The 19802-nt window shown below is 50.1% G+C and overlaps 1 protein-coding gene across 2 annotated transcripts; it reads right to left on the reverse strand.

Moving 5' to 3' along the window:
- Nucleotides 1–1781: 1781 nt before the first annotated feature.
- Nol9 (nucleolar protein 9) lies at nt 1782–19701 on the reverse strand. 2 transcript variants are annotated; one of them, XM_021644254.2, is made up of 12 exons: nt 19201–19701; nt 18077–18296; nt 17634–17761; nt 14300–14435; nt 14095–14182; nt 13494–13591; nt 10690–10851; nt 9806–10109; nt 9124–9235; nt 6651–6828; nt 5992–6125; nt 1782–5035 (listed from the first exon to the last, which is right to left on the reverse strand). In XM_021644254.2, the coding sequence occupies exons 1-12, from the start codon at nt 19663–19665 to the stop codon at nt 4904–4906; spliced, it is 2157 nt and encodes a 718-aa protein (XP_021499929.2). In that variant the 5' UTR covers nt 19666–19701; the 3' UTR covers nt 1782–4903. The 2 variants fall into 2 exon arrangements, with proteins under 2 accessions (XP_021499929.2, XP_060234977.1); XM_060378994.1 differs by having other exon boundaries at nt 14095–14185.
- Between the last annotated feature and the right edge of the window lie 101 nt (nt 19702–19802).

The raw sequence follows: 19802 nt of genomic DNA on the forward strand, positions 1-19802 counted from the left end.
TAGCCCTGGAACTCCATCTGTAGACCAGGCTGGCCTGGAATCCAGATGACCCCCTGCCTCTGCCTCCCCAGTGCTGGGATTAAAGGCGTGTGCTGTGCCTGGCTGATTTCTAAGCTTGTGACTGAGTCACCGCTGACTACAGACATTCCCCAGTCCTCTGCAAGGCTCTGAAAGGTTCTGGAAAGGTCGAGAGCAACTTGACAAGCATGGGGTCTCGGTGGCCCCTCTGGGACCTGCTTCTCACTCCATTCCCTCAACCCTTCTTTACAGACAACGAAATAGACTCACCACTTTGTGAATGAAGGCAAGAGTCAGCTGCAAGGTAGAGATACCAGGACTGAGTTTATGCCCTGCTGGACCTTCCAACAACTTGGCTTGAACGCCTAGCTGCAATCCCAACACTCAAGAACCTCTCCTACCCTAAAACACCCATCTTAAGTTCTCCAAATGAGTCTGTACGAAACCCCAGAGCGCTCTGCCCTGGCACTGCACATCACAGCATGGTCTCCTGGGTGCAGTGTATTTCACTGTGCAGGCTCCTAAGCTTGTCTCGGTGCCACCCCCTCCTTTCCTAGAAAGCGGTGGGAGGGAGAGCCTCTATGATGCCCATGGCCAGCAGCAGACACCTTCTGAGCTGCTTGGTGAGAAAAGCCTGGGACTTCAGGGTCTTTTTTCCACTTGGCAGAGCTGGCCACACCCCAGAATGTAAGCAAGTGCAAAGCCATTAGAAAACCCTAGCCTGTGTGACTGGTGCCTGTCCTAATGACATCGGGCTGGAAACCATGGCAACTCCAGACTTCCCGGATTAGCCCCTGGTCTGTCCAGTTCAGCTGTTTGCTGATGCCCCAGGCTTTGCTTACTCAGCTCTGGCATGTGCAGTTTGGGCACCGTATGCCTGGGTGCATCTCCTTTCAGCTTGTGCCCTTGCCCGCCCTCCAGCTGCTCTTTCCCGGGAAAGCCTCGGGGGCATTTAACTGTGGGAGGCCTTTCCAAAGAGGCCCCCACGGGTCACGTGGTTCCCTCCCTCAGCACAGATGAACCCCTTATTTATGTTAGCCACTGTTGAAGCTGGGCTGGGCAAAATCTGCTTCTCTTTGCTAGGCCACACCAAGACAGGGAAACCCAGACTTGCCCTGGGCTGCGCTTTCCCTGAGGTATCTCTTGCAGTTTAGGTGTCACTGATTGTGTTAAAACAAAACTGTGACCTCTGGCCAGATGCAGGGGTAGGTACCTTTTAAAGAAGCCTTTTTAAAGATTGAAAATGCTTTGCTTGCATGTGTGTTTGTGTGCACGTGCTCCGTGCCCATGGCAGTGGAGAATAGAATTGGCCTCTGCTCCCCTTCAACTGGAATTACAGCTGTGAGCCATCATATGGGTGCTGGAAATTGAACCTGGTCCTCTGCAAGAACAGCAATGCTCTTAACTACTGAGCCATGTCTCTTGTCCTGGGGTGCACACCTTTAATTCTGGCACTGGGGAGGCAGAGGGAGGGAGAAGGGGTTCTAGGGCAGCCTGGTTTACACAGCCAGTCTCAGGCTAGCCAGGGTTACAGAATGAGATCCTGTTTCAACAAGGCAATCCACCCAAACCCCTGAACTCTCCTTGGTGCACAGTCCTTTCCAGGCAAGACCCTCTGGCACCCCAGGTCCTCTGGCCTTGCTCTAGCCTCAGGTAGGGAACTGCCTGGTGGGATCTCTGTGAGCCCTGAATGCAAAGCTATTTTCATCCCAATGGCTTTTCCTGTTTAAATAATTACCTGGAATAAAATCTCTTCACACAAAAATGTTCCCAAAAATTTTAATGATCAAGTTCATAGCAAACGAGAGCGATGGCTAGAAACCGCACACAGTGGGAAATGATTTTAGAAACTCACAGAGTCAGGTGGGTGCGCACAGGATTCACAGGGCCACCTATGCAGTTGGTACTTGGGGGCCACAGACAATTTTAAAAGCAGTATGTAGGACGTAGGGGCTTCTTAGGATGTAGTTTATCAGTGGTGGCCACGGCACTGCCATTTCCACAAGCAGACACATGGCAGCACCACTAAACAGAGGGTACGCCTGCCAGGTACGGAGCTGGGTGTGTCCAGACACTTACTGTGGACACCATTCCCAGCCCTCTAGAGGGACAAAACCTTGACACCTGCCTGACTCTGGCTAGGCTTCCTCCTCAGTGGTACAGTATGGTTCACACTCAGCTCCAACATTGTATCAGGATGTCTTTGTCCACTATGCTGCCGTCCAATTTGAAGGGACAGAAAATCACGACCAGGCCAAAAGAGGTTCCCAGCTGGAATCCCAGCCCCGGGGAAGCTGAAGCACAGGACACAGCACCGTCCTGTTACTAGTGAGTTCAGGCCACTGGGCAAAGAATGAGATGCTATGGGGCGGGAGGGGGAAGGAAAAAAAGAAACCCACAGCCGGGGCGGGGGATGGGCTTAGGTGTTCACTGCAAAGCCCTGGGCCCATCCAGCTGCACTCGTCACACCTACGGATCTAGGACATAGACATGGGTCCTTTACCTACATCATCTGGCTTCCACACCATGGATCAGGCTGGAAGCCCAAGTCAGAAGGCCGCAGCCGCCCTCATCTTGGCCTCATTTATTCCACTCATCTCTTCCCAGACTCTGGAAAAGTAGTCAATCCAAGGCACCAGGCCTGTTCCCACAGCCTCTACACTTTTACTTTCTTGGGCCTTGAGTTTCCAGTGACCACTTAAGGATGTTAATTTCCTTCTTCCCAGAAGAGGAAATAACTCCAAGAAGGTGGCTCTTAGGCTCCACAGAAGCTGGCAACGTGGGGCTGGCTGTAGCGCAGTTCTGCAGTGCTCTGGAAACAAGCATGTGAACCAGGTTAAGACTGCAATGGGCTAGACCGCCTAAAGGGAGGTCACGCGCATGGAGCACGGTGTGACGCCAGCACTTGGGAAACTGAAGCAGGACTGTGCATGAATCTTGAGGCCAGCCTGTTCATAGTAAGATACTGTCTCAAAATAGAAAAACCCAAAACAATGCAGAGCCAAATCTCCTCCTTGCCCCAAATGCCCTGAGCCTGTGATCTGATCACACAGACATGCTTTGCTGCAAGTCTCCTAAAGCCAGGCTCTACACAGACTCCCTCCAGGAGTCCTGTTGCAGCTGCGTCTGCTCAAGGCCACCGGATCAGTGCCCACAGCTCCCTCTACTGCTGACCCAGGTCCTTACTGGTGAGGACTGACATGTGAAGGTCAGCATGCAAAAGCTAAAATCACACCTTTAAAAAAGAAAAAAAAACCACAAACACCGGGCACAGTGGCACCTGTAATCCCAGCACTTAGGGAGGCAGAGGCAAACAGAGCTCTGTGAGTTCAAGGCCAGCCTGGTCTACAAAGCAAGTCCAGGACAGCCAAGCCAAAACAGAGAAACCCTGTCTCAAAAAAAAAAAAAAAAAAAAGCAAGTGTGAGCCCTGTATCACAGGATCTTTATTATTGTGAAGTCGGGAAGATCTGGGCACACAAGCAGAAGAGCCATGGAGGAAGACTGTCTTAAAAGTTCTTGGCAAGGCTGAGATCTGAGATCTGAGCCCTCAGGGAACAGAGGCAGGAGGAGACGCAGCCCTCAGAGCCCTGCCTGGGCAGCATGGTAAGAGCACCGCCCCACAAACAAGACTCAACACAAGCTAACGTTAGACACAAATAAAAGACAGCCAGTCTGTGAATCCTTCCGTGGTCTAGAGGGACTTGGATGAACCAGGCAGCTGCCGTGCTATCCCCTAAAAAGGTTTTCAGACACTAAGGCCACCACAAAGTGCCACAAAGATGGGGCCAAGCAGACCAGACCGGGCACAATCAGGGTGACAGGGCTACAGACAAGATGGAGATCATCAACGGCAAGTGAACAGACATTAAACCTTCCACAGCCTTGGTCTTTGGACACGATCCTGTTGGAAGGCAGAGTACTGACACATCCAGCTTGACAAGTTCCTCTGTGTTCTGCAACCACAAAACGACCGACCAGTCACTCCTCATTAGAGTCCAGCTGCAGTGGGCTTAGGTCCCTGGAAGAAAGTGCTAGCAGCAAAGGTTTGCCCAAGCCAGGCACAACTGTGTCTGTTTACAGCCCAATGGGCCCCATGGCAGTATCTCCAGCCTCTTCGGAGGAGTCAGTCCGGAGGAGTCAGCCAGAGCACACCCAGCCTTAAGGAACTGCCTGGAGGCTTCCCCGATGTCAGAGAACTTCTTCAACACAAACTTTCATGATTTAAAAAGACCCAGAATCTAACAGACCAAATATTACCCGACTACACAATTGAGAGATCTGATGGCAAAGGATCTGGCATTTGAATCACCTCACCTGATTGGTAGGGTCCATGTGGCTCTAAGCCTCACTCTCATCCCAGGCAGCTGTGCACTGTGCCCGAGAACCTGTGGGTCAGCCTGCTGCCTTGTTCTTGGCACATTTTTGTGGCCCCATTTCCTTAATTTGATCCCCATTCCACGATCAGTGGAGAACTCCGAGACGTCATGCTCTTCCTGTTCTCACGACGATGCTAACTTTCCTCACTTCTGGACAGCTCTGCAGGCTGACCAGTTAGTTGTAAGGAGGTCCAGGGCCAAGTCTGAGATCAAACAGCCTAAGAGAAAAGTCTGAAGGCCCGTGTGGTGACTCAGGCCTGTAACGCTGCACTCGGATGATGAAGCCAGGAGGACCCAGAGTTTGAGGCCAGTCTGAGCTACATGAGACCCGCTCCTTAGAGGGAAAAAAATGGAGGGGCATGAACTATTTTCAGTGTAGCACATTTCCCCGTAACAGGAACACTGGACATGAGCATGATGTCCACAGCCACAAAGCCCCATTAAGTCTGCTGACTAGAGGCTTGGGGACAATGTGTCCAGGTAGAAAGTCTTTCTTTGTAGCAAGGCTTTATTTTCTTCGATAGTATCTGTACCCAACCAATGCATTTTTATACTCTCTTTCTCCAATTTTCTCTGATGCTCCAGGAAGTTTAAAATTATAATTGGTGGTGATGTAAGGAATTGTCCCTTCGGGCCCAGGCTGAAATGAAAACACAAAGAAACAGTATAGGCACCTGTGTGGGGGGGGATGGGACGGGGACAGCGACATCGACACACAGGCGGATTCTCCCAAATGGAAGGCAGCATTGAGGCAGCTGGGCAGCAAGTCTCTAATGCTTCAGACACTTAGGATGTTTCTTTCTTTTTGTTTCTTGAGACAGGGTTTCTCTGTGTAGCCTTGGCTGTCCTGGACTCACTTTATAGACCAGGCTGGCCTTGAACTCATAGCCATCGACTTGCCTCTGCCTCCTGAGTGCTGAGATTAAAGGTAGTGTGCCATCATCACCAGCATTTTCTTTTTAAACTTTAATGCGTCCTGTGGGTGCTGGGAATTGACCTCAGGTCCTCTGCAAGAGCATCGAGTTCTTAGCACCGTGCTCTTTAAAGGACCTCTTGAGCAAACAAGCCAGCCAGCCGCAAACATGCCTCCATTTCATCCGTCTAGTCTGATCCCATACATACACCAAACACCATGAGATGCTGGATACACTGGGTGCTTCTTTCAAATCAGGTAAGAGCTAAACACAAGCAGGACCTCTGCCTACTCAGCCTACACTGGCTTTGGGGCCATGCAGATGAATGCCACTGTGCCTTCCAGAGTGCACCAAAAGACTGTCCACGTCAAGCACTTGGAGAGACCAACTTGGCCTACAAATTGAGTACGGGGTCAACCAAGGCTTCTCAGTAAGACCCTGTCTCAAAAACAAACAAGACTGCCCACAGGAGGGCAGTCCCATGGAACCCACCTCTGCCTTCACACCTTCTATTGTTGGCCTACCTGGGCTCCTGACTTGAACCTTTTGAGGCCCTCAACACCCTATCTGTGTCCTTCAAGCCACATAATCATGTGCATGTCTCCCAAAGGACCTGCTGCCTTGACTGCTGCCCTCAGCGCACTTCCTGTGGAGGCTCCCACACCGTGTCCCACAGACTCACCTGGTTCTTGAAAATACACTGTGGAATGGAAATGGCGCCAACTAGCAGACAGTTCACAGTTTTTAACTCTTCGGGAGGCAAAGGGGTGAGGATGTGATAGAGTTGCTGGTCCATGTCAATGCCTCTGCAGATACCTTCAAGACACAGAGCAATAGCAGTCATTGCGCAGATGCTACGTACCCAACACGGTGAGTGAGGTCAACCTTCACAATAAGCGTTTTAATCTTTAATTCTTGGGTGAACACATGGCTCAGCAGCTAAAAACATTTGCTGTTCTTGCAAAGGACCCAGGTTCTATTTCTAGAAGCCATACGGTGACTCACAATTCTACTCCCGTGGAGCTGGTAAGAAGGTGGGTGCTTGTTATTCTCCCACAGGACCCGAGTTCAGTTCTCAGCACCACCTTCAGGCATCTTACAACCTGGTCTCCGAGGGCTGCTGAACCCTGTCCATCCTCCGGTTCAGCTAACAGAACAGGCTTTAGATAACTGTAATGAATGTAGAAGACCTACCATCTGGGAGCACACAGAGGACATTACCTTCTCTAGCACGGGTGCTTCACTATGCCTGGCACCAAATAATACAACTTACAAGGTCAAGGCCTTGTAAGAGGCCTTGAGTACAGACAGGGTAGGAGGCACAATATACTCTCAACTCACCAAAGCCCAAACAGTCACATATGGGGTTCTGGGCAAGCAGGATGGGACCCCGTGTGTATCCTTTCATATCATCCACAATCTTGCAAAGGCCAACCCAGTTTGCGTTCACAGCATATAAGATGTGGGTAGGGGCAACATCGGCATGAGTGACCCGGATGGCGACTGCACTGAAGGGGACCTGAGAACAAACCACAAACGCGTATCTCTTGGGTTAACTTCAACTCAGAGGTCTCCTTCTGAGACATGGACTCTGTACAGCCCAGGTGGGCCTCAAACGTGCAATCTAGTGCCTTGGCTTCCCCCCTTTTTTCCCTTTGAGACAGTTTTACTGTGTAGCGTTGGCTGCCCTGGAACCCACTCTGTAGATCTACCTGCCTCTGCCTCTGGAGTTAGAGGTACCTTCCCTTCCATCATTCTCCATGTCCTTTTGATTTACATGCTATTTTTGTTTTTTGGTTTTTTTTGAGACAGTCTCACTATGTAGCTCAGGCCTGTCTGGAGTTCTGATGTATAGAACAGGATCAAAGCAGAGATCCAACAGGGTACCACATGAGGCTCCACCTTGATGTTTTTGAGAAAAAGGCTCTCTTACTGAACCTAAAGCTTGCTGATTTGGCTAGACTGACTGGCCAGCAAACCCTAGGGGTCTTCTTGTCTCTATTTTGCCCAGTTAGAGGCATGTTCCAGCATATCCCCCCAAAATCTAGGTTTTGAAAGCACAAATTAGGGAATGGCCTAAAACGCAGGCAGCCCTGGGCTAACCCTAGCACCACAAAATACTGGGTGTGGTGCCGTGGCCTATTCTCACAGCACATGGCAGGCAGAGGCAGGAAGGCCAGAGGGTTAAGGCACCTGGGTTACGTGTTTCCCTCCTTTCTATACGTCTATCCATACTATCTTCACTCCTTTCTCTCCTCAACTTAAACAAAACCAGGGGGTGAAAACACTAGCACCAGTGTCAACCTGCAGGCTGGAAGGACATTTCTTTGTAGACTGAATAGGAAAGAGCTGTTCAGGCTCAGACCAAGAAAAATCAAGGAGCTATGGACATGTAAAGCCACCCTAAGGCACAGCTTACGGGACAGTGAGGATGTAGCTGGAGGGATGTCCCAGCAGGCGCTGGCCGCCTCGGGAGAGCCAGCTGGCACTGCCATTCCAGTGCTAGCCCAGCTGTTCTTTTGGGGGCTTGCAGTGTTGACTGGCTGTGCTGAATATGAATTTGCTTTCTTTTTAAAAGCAAACCCAATGAAACTGCCCATCATCTTCATTAACCCTCGAAAGGACAAGAGTAGAGAGAGCAGAGCATGGAGATCTAGGCTTGGCCACCTGGTTCCACAGACAAACACAAAGTGACTTTTTTTTCCAGAGACATCCAGGTAATCACGCCACAACAGCTTTCTCATGTATAAAGGCTAAGGCGCTCTTGTTCTGCTCTGGAGATGTATGCTGACAGCCCTTGCTTTGTCTTCAACGTCGTTTTTTTTTTTCCTTGTGGTTTTCGAGACAAAACAAGCTGCTGTTGCTGCTGCACACGTCTGTTGGTGGCTTGAGTGACAATGGCTCCCATGGGCTCCTAAGTTTGAGTGCTTGGTCCCCAGTTGCTCGAACAGCTTTGGAAGCTGTGTGGAAGCAGGTGTGGCCCTGGAGGAGGCGTGTCAGGGGGTTGGGCTCTGAGGCATTTCTCAGTGCGCCTCTGCCTCCTACTTGTGAATCAAGATAAGGTATCTCAGTTGCTTCTGTTACTAACACCTTGCTCTGCCTTCAGGGACTCTGAGCCTCTGAGTTGAACAGTAAGCCCAACTAACCTCTGTCTTTTACAAGTTGCCTTGGTCATAGTGTTTTGTCACAGAAATAGAGAAGTGACCTAAGACTGTGTGTGTACGTGCACACGCGTGCGGCACGCGAAGACTGGGCCGACTGTCCACACACTGCACGGAAAGGCTCTGGTGCAATCATTGCTCACCATTTCCAGCACCCTAGAACCTGACACCACATGGCTCCCCAGAGCAATTCCCAGGAGTTGTAAAGGCGTTGGTGTTGGAGCCCAACAGGAATAACTGGGTGCACGAGAGGTGCTCCAGGTGTCACACTGCCAGGAAGGGGCATGGAGCCCAACAGCATCCTGAGACATCGGGTACTGCCCTCATGCGGCTGGAAAGTGCCAACGCTGGAAGTGCAAAAGTGACCACCAGGTCAGATAACTTAGAGCTAACGAAACCACAATTCACGGCAGACGGTGGGCTTGCCTGCCTAGGATCAAAGGCCAGCTCTGCATCTTCTGCTAAGCAACCCAGCCTCACTGATCCTTAGTCTTCCCATCTGTGAAATGGGAATAACATCCAAACCCCCACCTCAGAGATGTTCTGAGAATTGGGCAAGCAAAGAGTCATACAGCAGTAGACAGAGCACTCAGGACACGGGAGTCTCCAGCATCTTTCCAGTATCAGACAGTTTCTCCCACAGCTCTGATTACCTGATAGGGTATCAGGCTGTGCAAAAGACCAAGTGGCGCTGGCCCTGGAGGTCTCAGCTGGCTGAGGTAGCCTAACACTGCCAGATCTCGGAAAATCTTGTTGTATTTGGCCCTGAAAAGTAGAGCAGAGCAGAGCAGGGTGAGCAGAGGATGACAGCACACCACACACAGGACAACATCACACCTCACACCAGCTAGCATGCTAGACCTTGCTCTTTCAAGATGTTCCCAAACTCTAGGGCTGCAGACAGTTCAGTGTTAGAGAAATGCCAGCATGTCCAAGACCCTGGTTTAATGCCCTCACCACAGCCACACATGTATGTACACACTCATGCACACTCTCCACCTAAAACCCTGCTCTCAGTCTTTCAAACAACAGGAAGCCTAAGGCCCCTTAGCACTGGTCAGCAGAACGAGAAGGCCTGTCTGCACACTCCCAGCAGGAATCCACACCTCCCTTCATGTGTAGCCGTGGAAACCTGAAAGTCTCAGCAGAGTTAGTCTCTGCGCTTGTTTACAGAGCCTTGAACTCATGATGCCCATCTTGTCTCCCAGGTGATGGGGTGACACCTAAGAGCCAGCAAGACCAGCTGTAGGACTCAGTCTTCCTGAATAACTGAGAACAAAACCCTTGGCCCACTGTAGGAAGCTCCATTCCTCACCCAAGTGATACTTCACTTACCTATTTTTTTCATTTTTACTACATAAAAATTCTGAGTGAACAGACAACAGTTTATGTCCAGTGAAGACTGCAACTGGACTAGAGTCTTTCTCTTCATCAGTAAATTCCAAACTGTCTCCATATTCTGGTATTTCAAAACCTCGGTATCTCCTTCTGATCTTGCTTTTTGTATACAGGCCATCTGTAAAATCTACGTATTCAGGAGTGAGGCCCGGCATTCTTTTACCCCGACCAGAAGACAGCTGAACGACGTAGTTGGGACACAGCAGCCGGATCAGGTCCACAATCAGCAGCAGCCCATCATCTGTGAGGGCAGAGAGGCGTCAGCACGAGTGCAGCGTGAGCACAGGCAGCATGTGCATGCCCACGACAGCTGCGCCCTCTCCTGGCTTCCACGAGCACTGCATGCAGTGTTTGACAAGACAGAAAAAGCAGCCCACTAACTAAAAAATAACCAGCAAAAGCCAGGCAGTGGTGGTGCACACCAAAAGTAGGCAAAACTCTGAGTTCAAAGCCAGCCTGGTCTACAAAGTGAGTTCCAGGACAGCCAAAACTACAGAGAAACCCTGTCTTGAAAGACCAAAAATAAATAAGTAAATAAATAAAGTGAAGTAAAATAGGCAACAACCCAAAAGCCCTGGAACTAGAACTGTGGCTCACTTGGTAGAACACTGGCTCAGCATGATGGCGGACCCGGGTTTGCTCCTCAGCACCCCAGAAAGCGGACCATGATGAGAAAAGCCTTTCTTCTCTGCACTGGGAGGTGGTGGTGGCTGCCCTCAGCCACAAGCTACCCATGCACACCCTCACTTGAGCGCTACAGCACAGACATATGGAAACACCACAGGGCACCCCAGAAACTGGCAGCATGGGTCCATGCTTACCCGTGACCCAGCCCATCGTGTTGATGATAAGGGGGGACTCTCTCTTGTAATCTCTCAGCACGTATTTGACGATCTCAATGTAATTCTCATAGTCACTGTGACAGTTCATCTTCCCATAGTACACCATCTTCTGTGGCCTCCTCGGGTGGGTGTATGGTGGCCCTACAAAAACAAAAGCAGGAGGAGTCAGGGACCAAGCATGTTCCCAAAACATACATTGCTCTAGGCCAGCAACCCTCAACCTTCCTAATGCTGCAACCCTCTAGTACTCTTTCGGTGCTATTTCATAACAAACTGTAACTTTGCTACTATTAGGAACTGTAATGTAAGTATCTGATGTGCAACCATGTTGGGGGTTGCAGAAGGGGAGGTCTTTCATCTGTAGCACTGTCTTGCAAAAGCAAGCATGCCACAGCCACAAAACAATGTCCAGGATTCTGCGTCTCTGCCAACAATCTTAGAAAACCTTAGATCACAAACAGGAAGTGCCCCAATTTCACATAAGTACATCAGTTCCAATCATGTTCTGACATGCTACATATGTTCCAGGCGATTGGGATACAACTGTGAATGTCTCACCTTTCAGGGCTTATAGCCTATTAAAAATTCAGTGAATGACCTTTACAAATCCCCTGCTGGGTGGTGGTTTAATCCCTAAATCTGAGAGGGAAGGCAACTAGAACTGTGCAAGCTCCAGGATAGCCAGAGTCACACAGTTAGAGCCCTACCACCCAACAAAGGGAAGAAAAAGGACAGAAGGAAAGCAGAACAAGGGCTCGGTGGCAGGCGCACACGCACTACTCCGGCAGAGGACCTAAGTTTGGCTCCCAGCACCTGGTATCAAGAGATTGACAATCAGCTCTCACTCCAGCTTCAGGGGAACATGAAATCTTCTTCTGGCCTCCACAGACACTTGCACTCATGAGCTCATACTTCCCTTCCCTACATACACATAATTACAGGTAAATCTTAAAAAAAAAAAAAAAAAAGGCAAGGCTGATGTGATGATACAGCTCACTGATCGTCAGTTCCCAGGCCCTACATGGAGGAAAGAACTGATTCCTACAGCTGCCATTTGATTTCCACACACGTGTGTATGTCTGCCAACACACCTGCACCCGACTACCATTCAAAGCAAGTGTCAAATAAAATTTAAGAAAGACAACAGAAGCTGGGTGTGGTGGTGCACGCTTGTAAATCTTAGCACTCCTGAGGCAGAGGCAGGCAAAGCTACACAGAGAAAAGTGTCTTGAAAAACAAAAAAAATCCAGAGACTTAAGAGAGGCATTCTTCTGAGATGCAGAAGCGGCCCACCAGCACCGAGAATATAAACTCTCAGGAGGTCACTCAGTATTAAGTCATGGAAATGCAGAACACTGCATCACACTTGCCTGCTGGTCTCCAGTCAAAGTCACCGCCACTGGCAAGAAGCAAGAGAATCTGTGCACACCACTGCCAGCAACTTAAAGACGCCCGACGGTTTCTCAAAAGTGCCAACAGGGGGCTAGCATGCTAGGCAGTGCACATTGAGGCACAGGAACCCCAGTGAAAGCACGGTCCTGACTGTGTCCTCGTCTGCTGTGCTCATGGCAGCCATGCGCACAGCAGCTGAAACACACAACTCCAGTGGTGGCCTGCAGACTCCGCCTGTACTCAGACTCGGCAGGCGCCAGCCCGGCCTCTGCCACCCCAGGCGGAGGGGGCGGGGAGGTGAGCATACCTAAACTTGCAGGCCAGCTACTCTGGAATATGCAGTGTGGCAGCAGAAAAACAAGAGAGCCTGCCTCCACAAGCAGGATGAAGAGAACTCGAGTTCCTCTCATCCCCACGGCGCTCCGTAGGTCACGCACACAAGAACTCAACAGCTGGATGGATTAAAAATGCGCCGCAAACACACAATGGGAGACACTCAGCCATAGAAAGGAAAGGAAACTAAGGCTGCTCTATTTCTCTGCATGTGTCTGCGTGTGCAAGTTGATTTGTCTCTGCCTCCCAACCTGTCATAGGAGCACTGGAGTCACAGACAAATTACCAGACCAGGCGTGTGTGGCAAGGGCTTTCAAGCCATCTCCTTGGACTGAGATTTTGACACATTCCCTAACCTCGACGCTAGTGAACAGCCAGTACTGAGTGATTCACCTACAAGACTAAATAGGTAAATTCCTGGGGACAGAACTAGACTAGACAGTAGCTAAGAGCTGAGGGGGGAAAGGAGTGGACTGTAAAGAGAAGTGTTTTATTAGGGATAATAAAAAATCTGGCTGTAACAATGACCTACAGCACCGTAAGCAGACTGAACAGCACTGAACTAGGATCCAATTTCTTCTGTATATTTTATAAATTCTAATGTAGAATTCTAGTGGCACTATGAAATAGAAATGGACATTCTAAGATGACTGGTGACTCCAGAAACACGCATGTATGGACTGCCTGACAGTCAGGATTTCTTTCTTTCTGTGGACACACACCTCAGATGTTGTGCGGGTGAGATGTGTTTTCAATTTCCCCAAGACAGGAGCTGAGAGATGACTCAGCAGGTAAGCACACTGGCTGTTCTCCCACAGGAGACGGCTTCAGTTCGCCGTTCACAACTGTCCGTATGTAACTCCAGCTCCAAGGGATCAAAACCCACACACAGACACACAGGCAGAACACCAATGCTCATAAAATAAAAATCATTACAAAACTTACATACAGCAAATATTTTCATTTCCTAAAATAAAAGCATGCTCGAATTTGCTGTGGAAGCTGTAGGCAGGGTTGGTCCTTTGCAGAGCTGACATTAAGAAGCAGGCAATACATACCCAGAAGTGGTTCTGTGATGGTCAGTAAAGCAATGCAGCCAGGAGGGGTGAACTCCGTCTGCCCCAGATCACATTCCAGATAGTCAACCGAGGGAATGCTGAAAATTGTTAGAGAGACAAATCTCGGTCAGCCTGCCTCTGGAAGAGTGATTTGTGTCACAGATGCCATCACCCTGGGTAGCCTTGTGGCAGCCAGAATTCAGAAGACGAGGGCCACAGCGCAGGCAAGGCCCCGTTAACACTAACATGCACGGTCATCTCCACAACATAACAGGGCTCAGATGTCCCGGGATAATGCCTGGACCAGTACAGACCCCAAGACCAAGCGCCTCTGTTCTGCAGGTCAGTCACCTGTGGAGCAGCGCCGCTGCCCGGGTGACAGCGCACAACCCCCACCTCAAGTCTCTCCATCAAGCTGGGCATGGTGGCTTACACCTGGAATCATAGCACTGGGGAGGCTGAGGCAGGGAAATCATGGAGAGTGCAAGGTCAGCCTGGTCTAGCCAGTGAGACCATGCCTCCAAACATCAAACAGAAGCAGAACTCTCCATCTGCCACTCACTTCACGCCCAGGTGATGGAACAAACACTCTCGCACTTACCTGTTTAGTAAGTGGTTAATCAGTATTCGATTGAACGTTGATTTTCCAATGTCACAAGCACCACACAACAGGATGACAGGGCAGCCATCTACTTTTGCAGGTAAAACAAACAGTGAGCCCTGGTGTCAACCAGTTGTCAGGACTCTAGCTACGAGCAGCGAATGAGGCTTTCGGGAACGCTGGCACTAGCAAAGGTAACACTTACCGCAGGACACGCTGACTAACTCTTTTAGGGCATAGAGCCCGCTCTCACTCAAGCAAATGCCTTTCTTCCTCCTCTGTCTTTTGATGCCAATTGCCTTCAAAGTATCATACTCAGAGTCTATCTTCGAAGGAGGATTCTGAAATACAACAGTTGAAGCTGTAAGGAAAGGTTTTTTAAATGTACACTTGCTGGATTCTAAGTTAATAAGCATCAGACAGTTGAGAGTTACAAAAGAAAACAAAACAAAAAAAAATTTGGTTCCTTTCTCTCAACACCCCATCAGTGTGTGCTGCCCACTCTTTCTGAAGAGCACGTCTGTTTTTACAGCTTATACCCACTCTCAGGTTGCCACTGCCTCAGGAGAAAGAAAGGCATGAAAGTGGAGGAAAAGGTCAACAGAGGCCACAACTGGGGACAGGCTGGTGATCTGAAACAAAATCAAGACCACCTCTGAAAACACAAAACACAGGACAGATGCAAATTGAGCTGAAGAGTGAAAAGGGCAGGTGTGTTCATTTCGCTGGAAGCAGAGGGAATCTACAAAGGGCATGTGCTACAAAGGTGAAAATAGCCACCACATAAAAGAGAATGAAAGAAGGAACCACCCCAAAACACACGCTTACAAAATTAGCAGCTCAGTTTAAAAAAAAAAAAAAAAAAAAAAAAAAAGAGAGGCCATTGCTGCCTTGGGTGCCTCCCATTCTCAGTTTCTCTTGCAGAGAAAAATGTAATCAGAGTTGGAGAGATGGGTTCAACAGCTAAGAGTGATGACTGCTCTCGAAGAAGACCACAGTTTGGTCCCCAGCAGCCATGTCAGACAGCTCACAGTCACTCTTAACTCCAGCACCAGGAAATTTGCTACCATCTTCTGGCCCCCTGAAAATACGTGGCTACATAGACATACAAATGAAAACAAACAAACGACTCCTCAAAATGCAATAACATGAAAGGCTAGGGAAATGGCACAGTGGATAAAACTTGTTATCGTAAGCAGAATTCAAATCCCCAGCACCCATGTAGAACTTAGGGACTGGAGGCCACTTGTAGTCCCAGCACTCGGGAAGCACGGCCGGGAACCCAGGGGAAAGCTGATCACTAAACGAGCTGTACCTGGAGGGCCTAGGTTTAGTCAGAGACCATGTGAAATGAGGAAGTGGAGACAGACTGAGGAGCACACTCCACAGCACACTCTGACCTCGACAAGCATGTACATGCATACTCCATACAGGTAACCACCCCCCACATTCAAGTAAATAAGTACATAAAAATTTAGCCACAGGAGCCACTGTAGTAACATGTCTGTAACCCCAGAACTCTACAGGCAACAGAAGAGGAAAACCAAGCTGAAGTCTCTGGAGGCTACACAGTAAAAAAACTGTGTGTGTGTGCTGAGCTAGCCGAGGTTAGGAGGACTTTTAGTTCTTCTCAAGGACTGAAGCTCCCTCCCATGCTGGGTCACTGTGTGGCTTACAACTTCCTGTAACTTCCGCTCCACAGGGATCCCAGACCTTTGGGCTACACAGAACTTTGCACATATGTGCATGTACTCATGAGGTTAAATACTGAAATAATAACCATAAAAGCACATCCATGACCAACTACCTTCATTTCATCTTCAAAGCAACTCCTAAGCCTCCCACTGTCCAAGGCCAGGGATGCCTTGGTGCCCTTTCCCACTGTTAAGGAACCATGAGAATTCTGTTTGCTCCTCTCCTCCTACACTTGTTCTCTGGCTACTATGCAAATGATCTACCTGGCCAGGTGGAGTGGTGCACACTTAAATTTTAGCATTTATTTATTTTGTTTCTTTGGAGACAGGGTCTCCGGCTCCTGAGTGCTGGGATTAACTGCTGTGGTGATCTTTTTTTGTGCACTGTGTAAGCATCACCTTTCTCAGTGTTTTGCATCTTCTCCATCACCTTCTGACTGATTTAATAAAGAGCTGAATGGCCTAGAACAGAGCAGGAGAGGATAGGCAGGACTTCAAAGTAGATACAGGACCTCTGGGGAAGAATCAAGCTCAGGGGATTCACCAGCCAGACATGGAAAAAGAAACAGGATGCCAGGACTGAAAGAGGTAACGAGCCACGTGGCAGAACGCAGATTAGTATAAAGGGGTTAACTTAAGTTACAGGAGTGAGTTGGGAACAAATCTATCCAGCCATAATAGTAAAAAGTCTCTATGTCACTATTGGAAGCTGGTGGGCCAGAGAAAGTCCTGTTATAATGAAAGGTTTTTGCCAAAACACCCTGTTTTAACCTTAGGATTTAAAAGGTTGAGGATAGCCAGGGTTATGTGGGGTTATGTGACATCCTGTCTCAAAAGCAACCAAGCAAGCAAGCAAGGTTAAGGGAAGAGAACTTTGGTACATGGCTACCCTGGGCAGCAGACAGACCATGTGTCAAAATAAAGCAAACACAGGAACAAATGCCCATAGGCTTAGTGGTTAAGAGCACTTGCTGTTAGCTAGGTGGCAGTGATAGTGCATTCCTTTAATCCCAGCACTCAGGAGACAGAAGCGGGCAGACCTTGGAGTTTGAGGCCAGCCAGGTCTACAAAGAGAGTTTCAGGACAGCCAGGGCTGCACAGAGAAACCCTGTCTTGAAAAACCAAAAAAGAGCCTGGCACTGGTGGTGGTGCACACCTTTGATCTCCGTGAGATCCGCCTGCTTCTACCTCCCTCAATGATGAGATCACAGGGCATGCAGCGGCGCGCCGGGCTTCTGTCACCTAGGTTCTGTTCTCCAGTGTTTTCTCTGTTGCAGGCTCCCAAATTCACAGGCCTACCCTTTTCTCCAAACTGCAGACTCACATACTCCACGGCCTACCTGACACCTCCAACTGGATTTCTTTTTGTCTTTGGAGACAGGTGCCATGCAGATCAGGGTAGCCCTCAAATAACTGTCTAGTTGGAGACACGGCTCTGACTCCTTATCCTCCTGAGTGCTGGAACTGCAGGCCTATCCTACCACAGCTGGCAAAGAGGTGGCTTCAGCTGGGCACTGAAACTGAGGAAGAGGGAAAATGCTCATGAGGAGCTTTCTGTAAGTGCCTAGTTGAGGGCACGCCATGCCCCAGGAGCGGGGCCAGAGGACCACATCCATGAGCACTCCCCTCCTACCATGAGTACCTAGGCTGGAACCCACGTCAGTCAGGGTTCTTCCGCAAGCGCCTTTAGCCAGGACATATCTCTCTGTACAGACTATTTCCTAACTGGTCACCTATGTGATCTCCTTAACACCTGCTGCACTCACTCACAGGACAGAGAGGATGAGAGCGCTTCCTACAGAGCCATTCAACTCACTGCAAAGGACCAAGGAGTGCTGGGCTTACCTCCTGCAAGAAGACATAAGATGCACACTTATAGAAGCGCAAGAACTCCACCATAGGGGTCCTCAGCCGCTCCAGAATGAGAATTGAGTCCAGAGGACGGAAATGCTTTAGTGCCCACTTTCTGTCGTCTGTAAAGAGAAGGGCAAGACACCTCAGAAGTAGTTACAATTCTAGACCCCGCACAGCTGCATCTCAAGGGCTTAACTATAGGCTTGTCAAGAGGGTCAAGTAGAGCTGATTCTCCACATCCTGGTGGGGACGCACGATTCAAGCCTGCCACCCACCAGCTTCATGGTCTTGCAGAACTTTTAGTGGAAAGAGGTGGAAACAATAGTATTTTAGTACTGAAGACTCCCTGTGAGAATTCATATAGAGTACAATGTCCACATTGTAACAAGTGTATAAAATTGCTAGCCCTGAGGAAGGAAGCTGAAGCCAATTACCCAGTTTCGTGTGAGGCTTGAGCAAGGCCCGGATCTCCCTTTTGATCTTCTTTTCACTTTTCTCAGGATCTGAGTGCTGAAGCCCATTTATGGTCAGGAAAGAATGGGTGTAGGCAGAAAAGACATCTTGGGGAGGCTGGCCTTGCTTGATGACATGGCCGTATATTTCCACCCGGCCATGGATGCAAGTCACGCGGCAGATCCCACTAAAAGTAAAACCCTAGCAGGGAAAGAAAAACATATTATGGACACTGTTACCAAAGATAGAAAAATGCTAAAATCTTAACTTGCTGTTTACTAATCAAAACGATTTTTTTTTTCTTGAGACAACCTCATGATGTAGCTCTGGCTAGAACTGACTATACAGAACAGGCTGTTACAACTCATCCCTGTATTCAAAGTTGCCACACCAACAAAATCCATTTCTAAGTATCAAATTACACAGCACTAGGGCTGTAAGGGCAGGTGGGTCATTGTATAAGCGCCCTTGCTGCTCTACCAGGGAACCCGGGTTTGGTTCCTAACATGCAACTTTCCGTTAGGAAACATTTTAGAGGATCCGACGCCCTCTTATGGCCTCTTCAGGCACTGCATGCACACTGTGTACAGAAATGCAGGCACACTCATCCACATTAAAATCAACAACACTACACTGTACTAGGGAACCAATTTCTGCCAGGTTTTTAACCCAATCCTAAACATCATACCCCCACTGCCAACTCCCAACGAGCTCACACACTTCGCCACCGAGTGCTCACAGAGGCGCAAGGCAGCCCCAACTCCTGAGGCTGCACTTCTTCCCGGCAAACGAGTAGCAATCTCCCGGACGGGGTCCACATCAGACTGCCTCGGTTTTACTCCTGGCTCTGCCTTTCTGCTGCAATTTACTTACCTTGTTTTTGGGCCATACAAGAAAGAGGTGGCAATCGCCACTCCCGTGAGAGCTGGGGGTGCTAAGCGGTTTGGAACACCTGGAGCGCTGGCAGCTAAGGGCTAGTAAACCCGACCCATTGATCTGCCAGCCTAGCAAGCAGACTCCTGAGCCGGGGGCGGATCTGCATCCGGAGGACAAGGGCGAGGACCACGATTGTCCGCTCACCAACAGCTTCCCGCGGGCGACTTACCTCCCAGAGCGGCAGCAGCAACAAAACACGGCCCGAGCCCAGCTCCCGAACGGGTTGGGAGACTTTGGGCGACAGCGTTTGCGTGAGTGGGGGGACGTGCGACAGCGTTCGGAAACGGTACTCGGCCAAGTTGCGGGCCTCGGGCTGGCTGCGGGGCCTGAGCTGGCTTCGGGACGTGGGCGGGCTGCGGGGCGTGGGCCGGCTGCGGGGCGTGGGCCGGCTGCGGGTCCGGACTTGGCACTTTCCCGCCACGTGCGGGACCCCGGGGACACCCAGCTTCCAGTCCCCGCCCAGTGCGTGAGCCCGCAGCAGCCGCCTTCGCAGGCGCCGCAGCTCGCCCCGTGTCAGGATCCCAAACCGGCGACGGCCCCGACGGCTGAGGAGGAGGTGGGGCCGGGCCTTGCGGACCCGCTGCCAAGAGGAGCGGCTCGGAACCCGCCGGAGCAGCACCTCGGAGTCCGCCATGCTTGGCCCGGAACACCTCCGGCGCGAGAATCTCGCGAGATCAACGTCGCCCCGGCCCCAGAGGAAGACGTACAGAGCTGCTGGCGCCCTCTCCCGGCTAGCTTCTGCAGGGCATCATCAGGGACTTGAGCCCTCAA

This window comes from Meriones unguiculatus, chromosome 3 (genome assembly GCF_030254825.1).
Source record: "Meriones unguiculatus strain TT.TT164.6M chromosome 3, Bangor_MerUng_6.1, whole genome shotgun sequence".
NCBI lineage: Eukaryota > Metazoa > Chordata > Mammalia > Rodentia > Muridae > Meriones > Meriones unguiculatus.

Bases quoted from the DNA above. Each gene is read 5' to 3' on its own strand.
- Nol9 (XM_060378994.1), bottom strand. From the start codon at position 19,665: ATGGCGGACTCCGAGGTGCTGCTCCGGCGGGTTCCGAGCCGCTCCTCT. The intron at 14,186-14,299 runs GTAAGTGTTACC...TACCTGCAAAAG, and splicing joins GTTAGTCAGCGTGTCCTGCG to TAGATGGCTGCCCTGTCATC. The intron at 6,126-6,650 runs GTGAGTTGAGAG...TGTGTCTTGAAG, and splicing joins ATGTGACTGTTTGGGCTTTG to GTATCTGCAGAGGCATTGAC.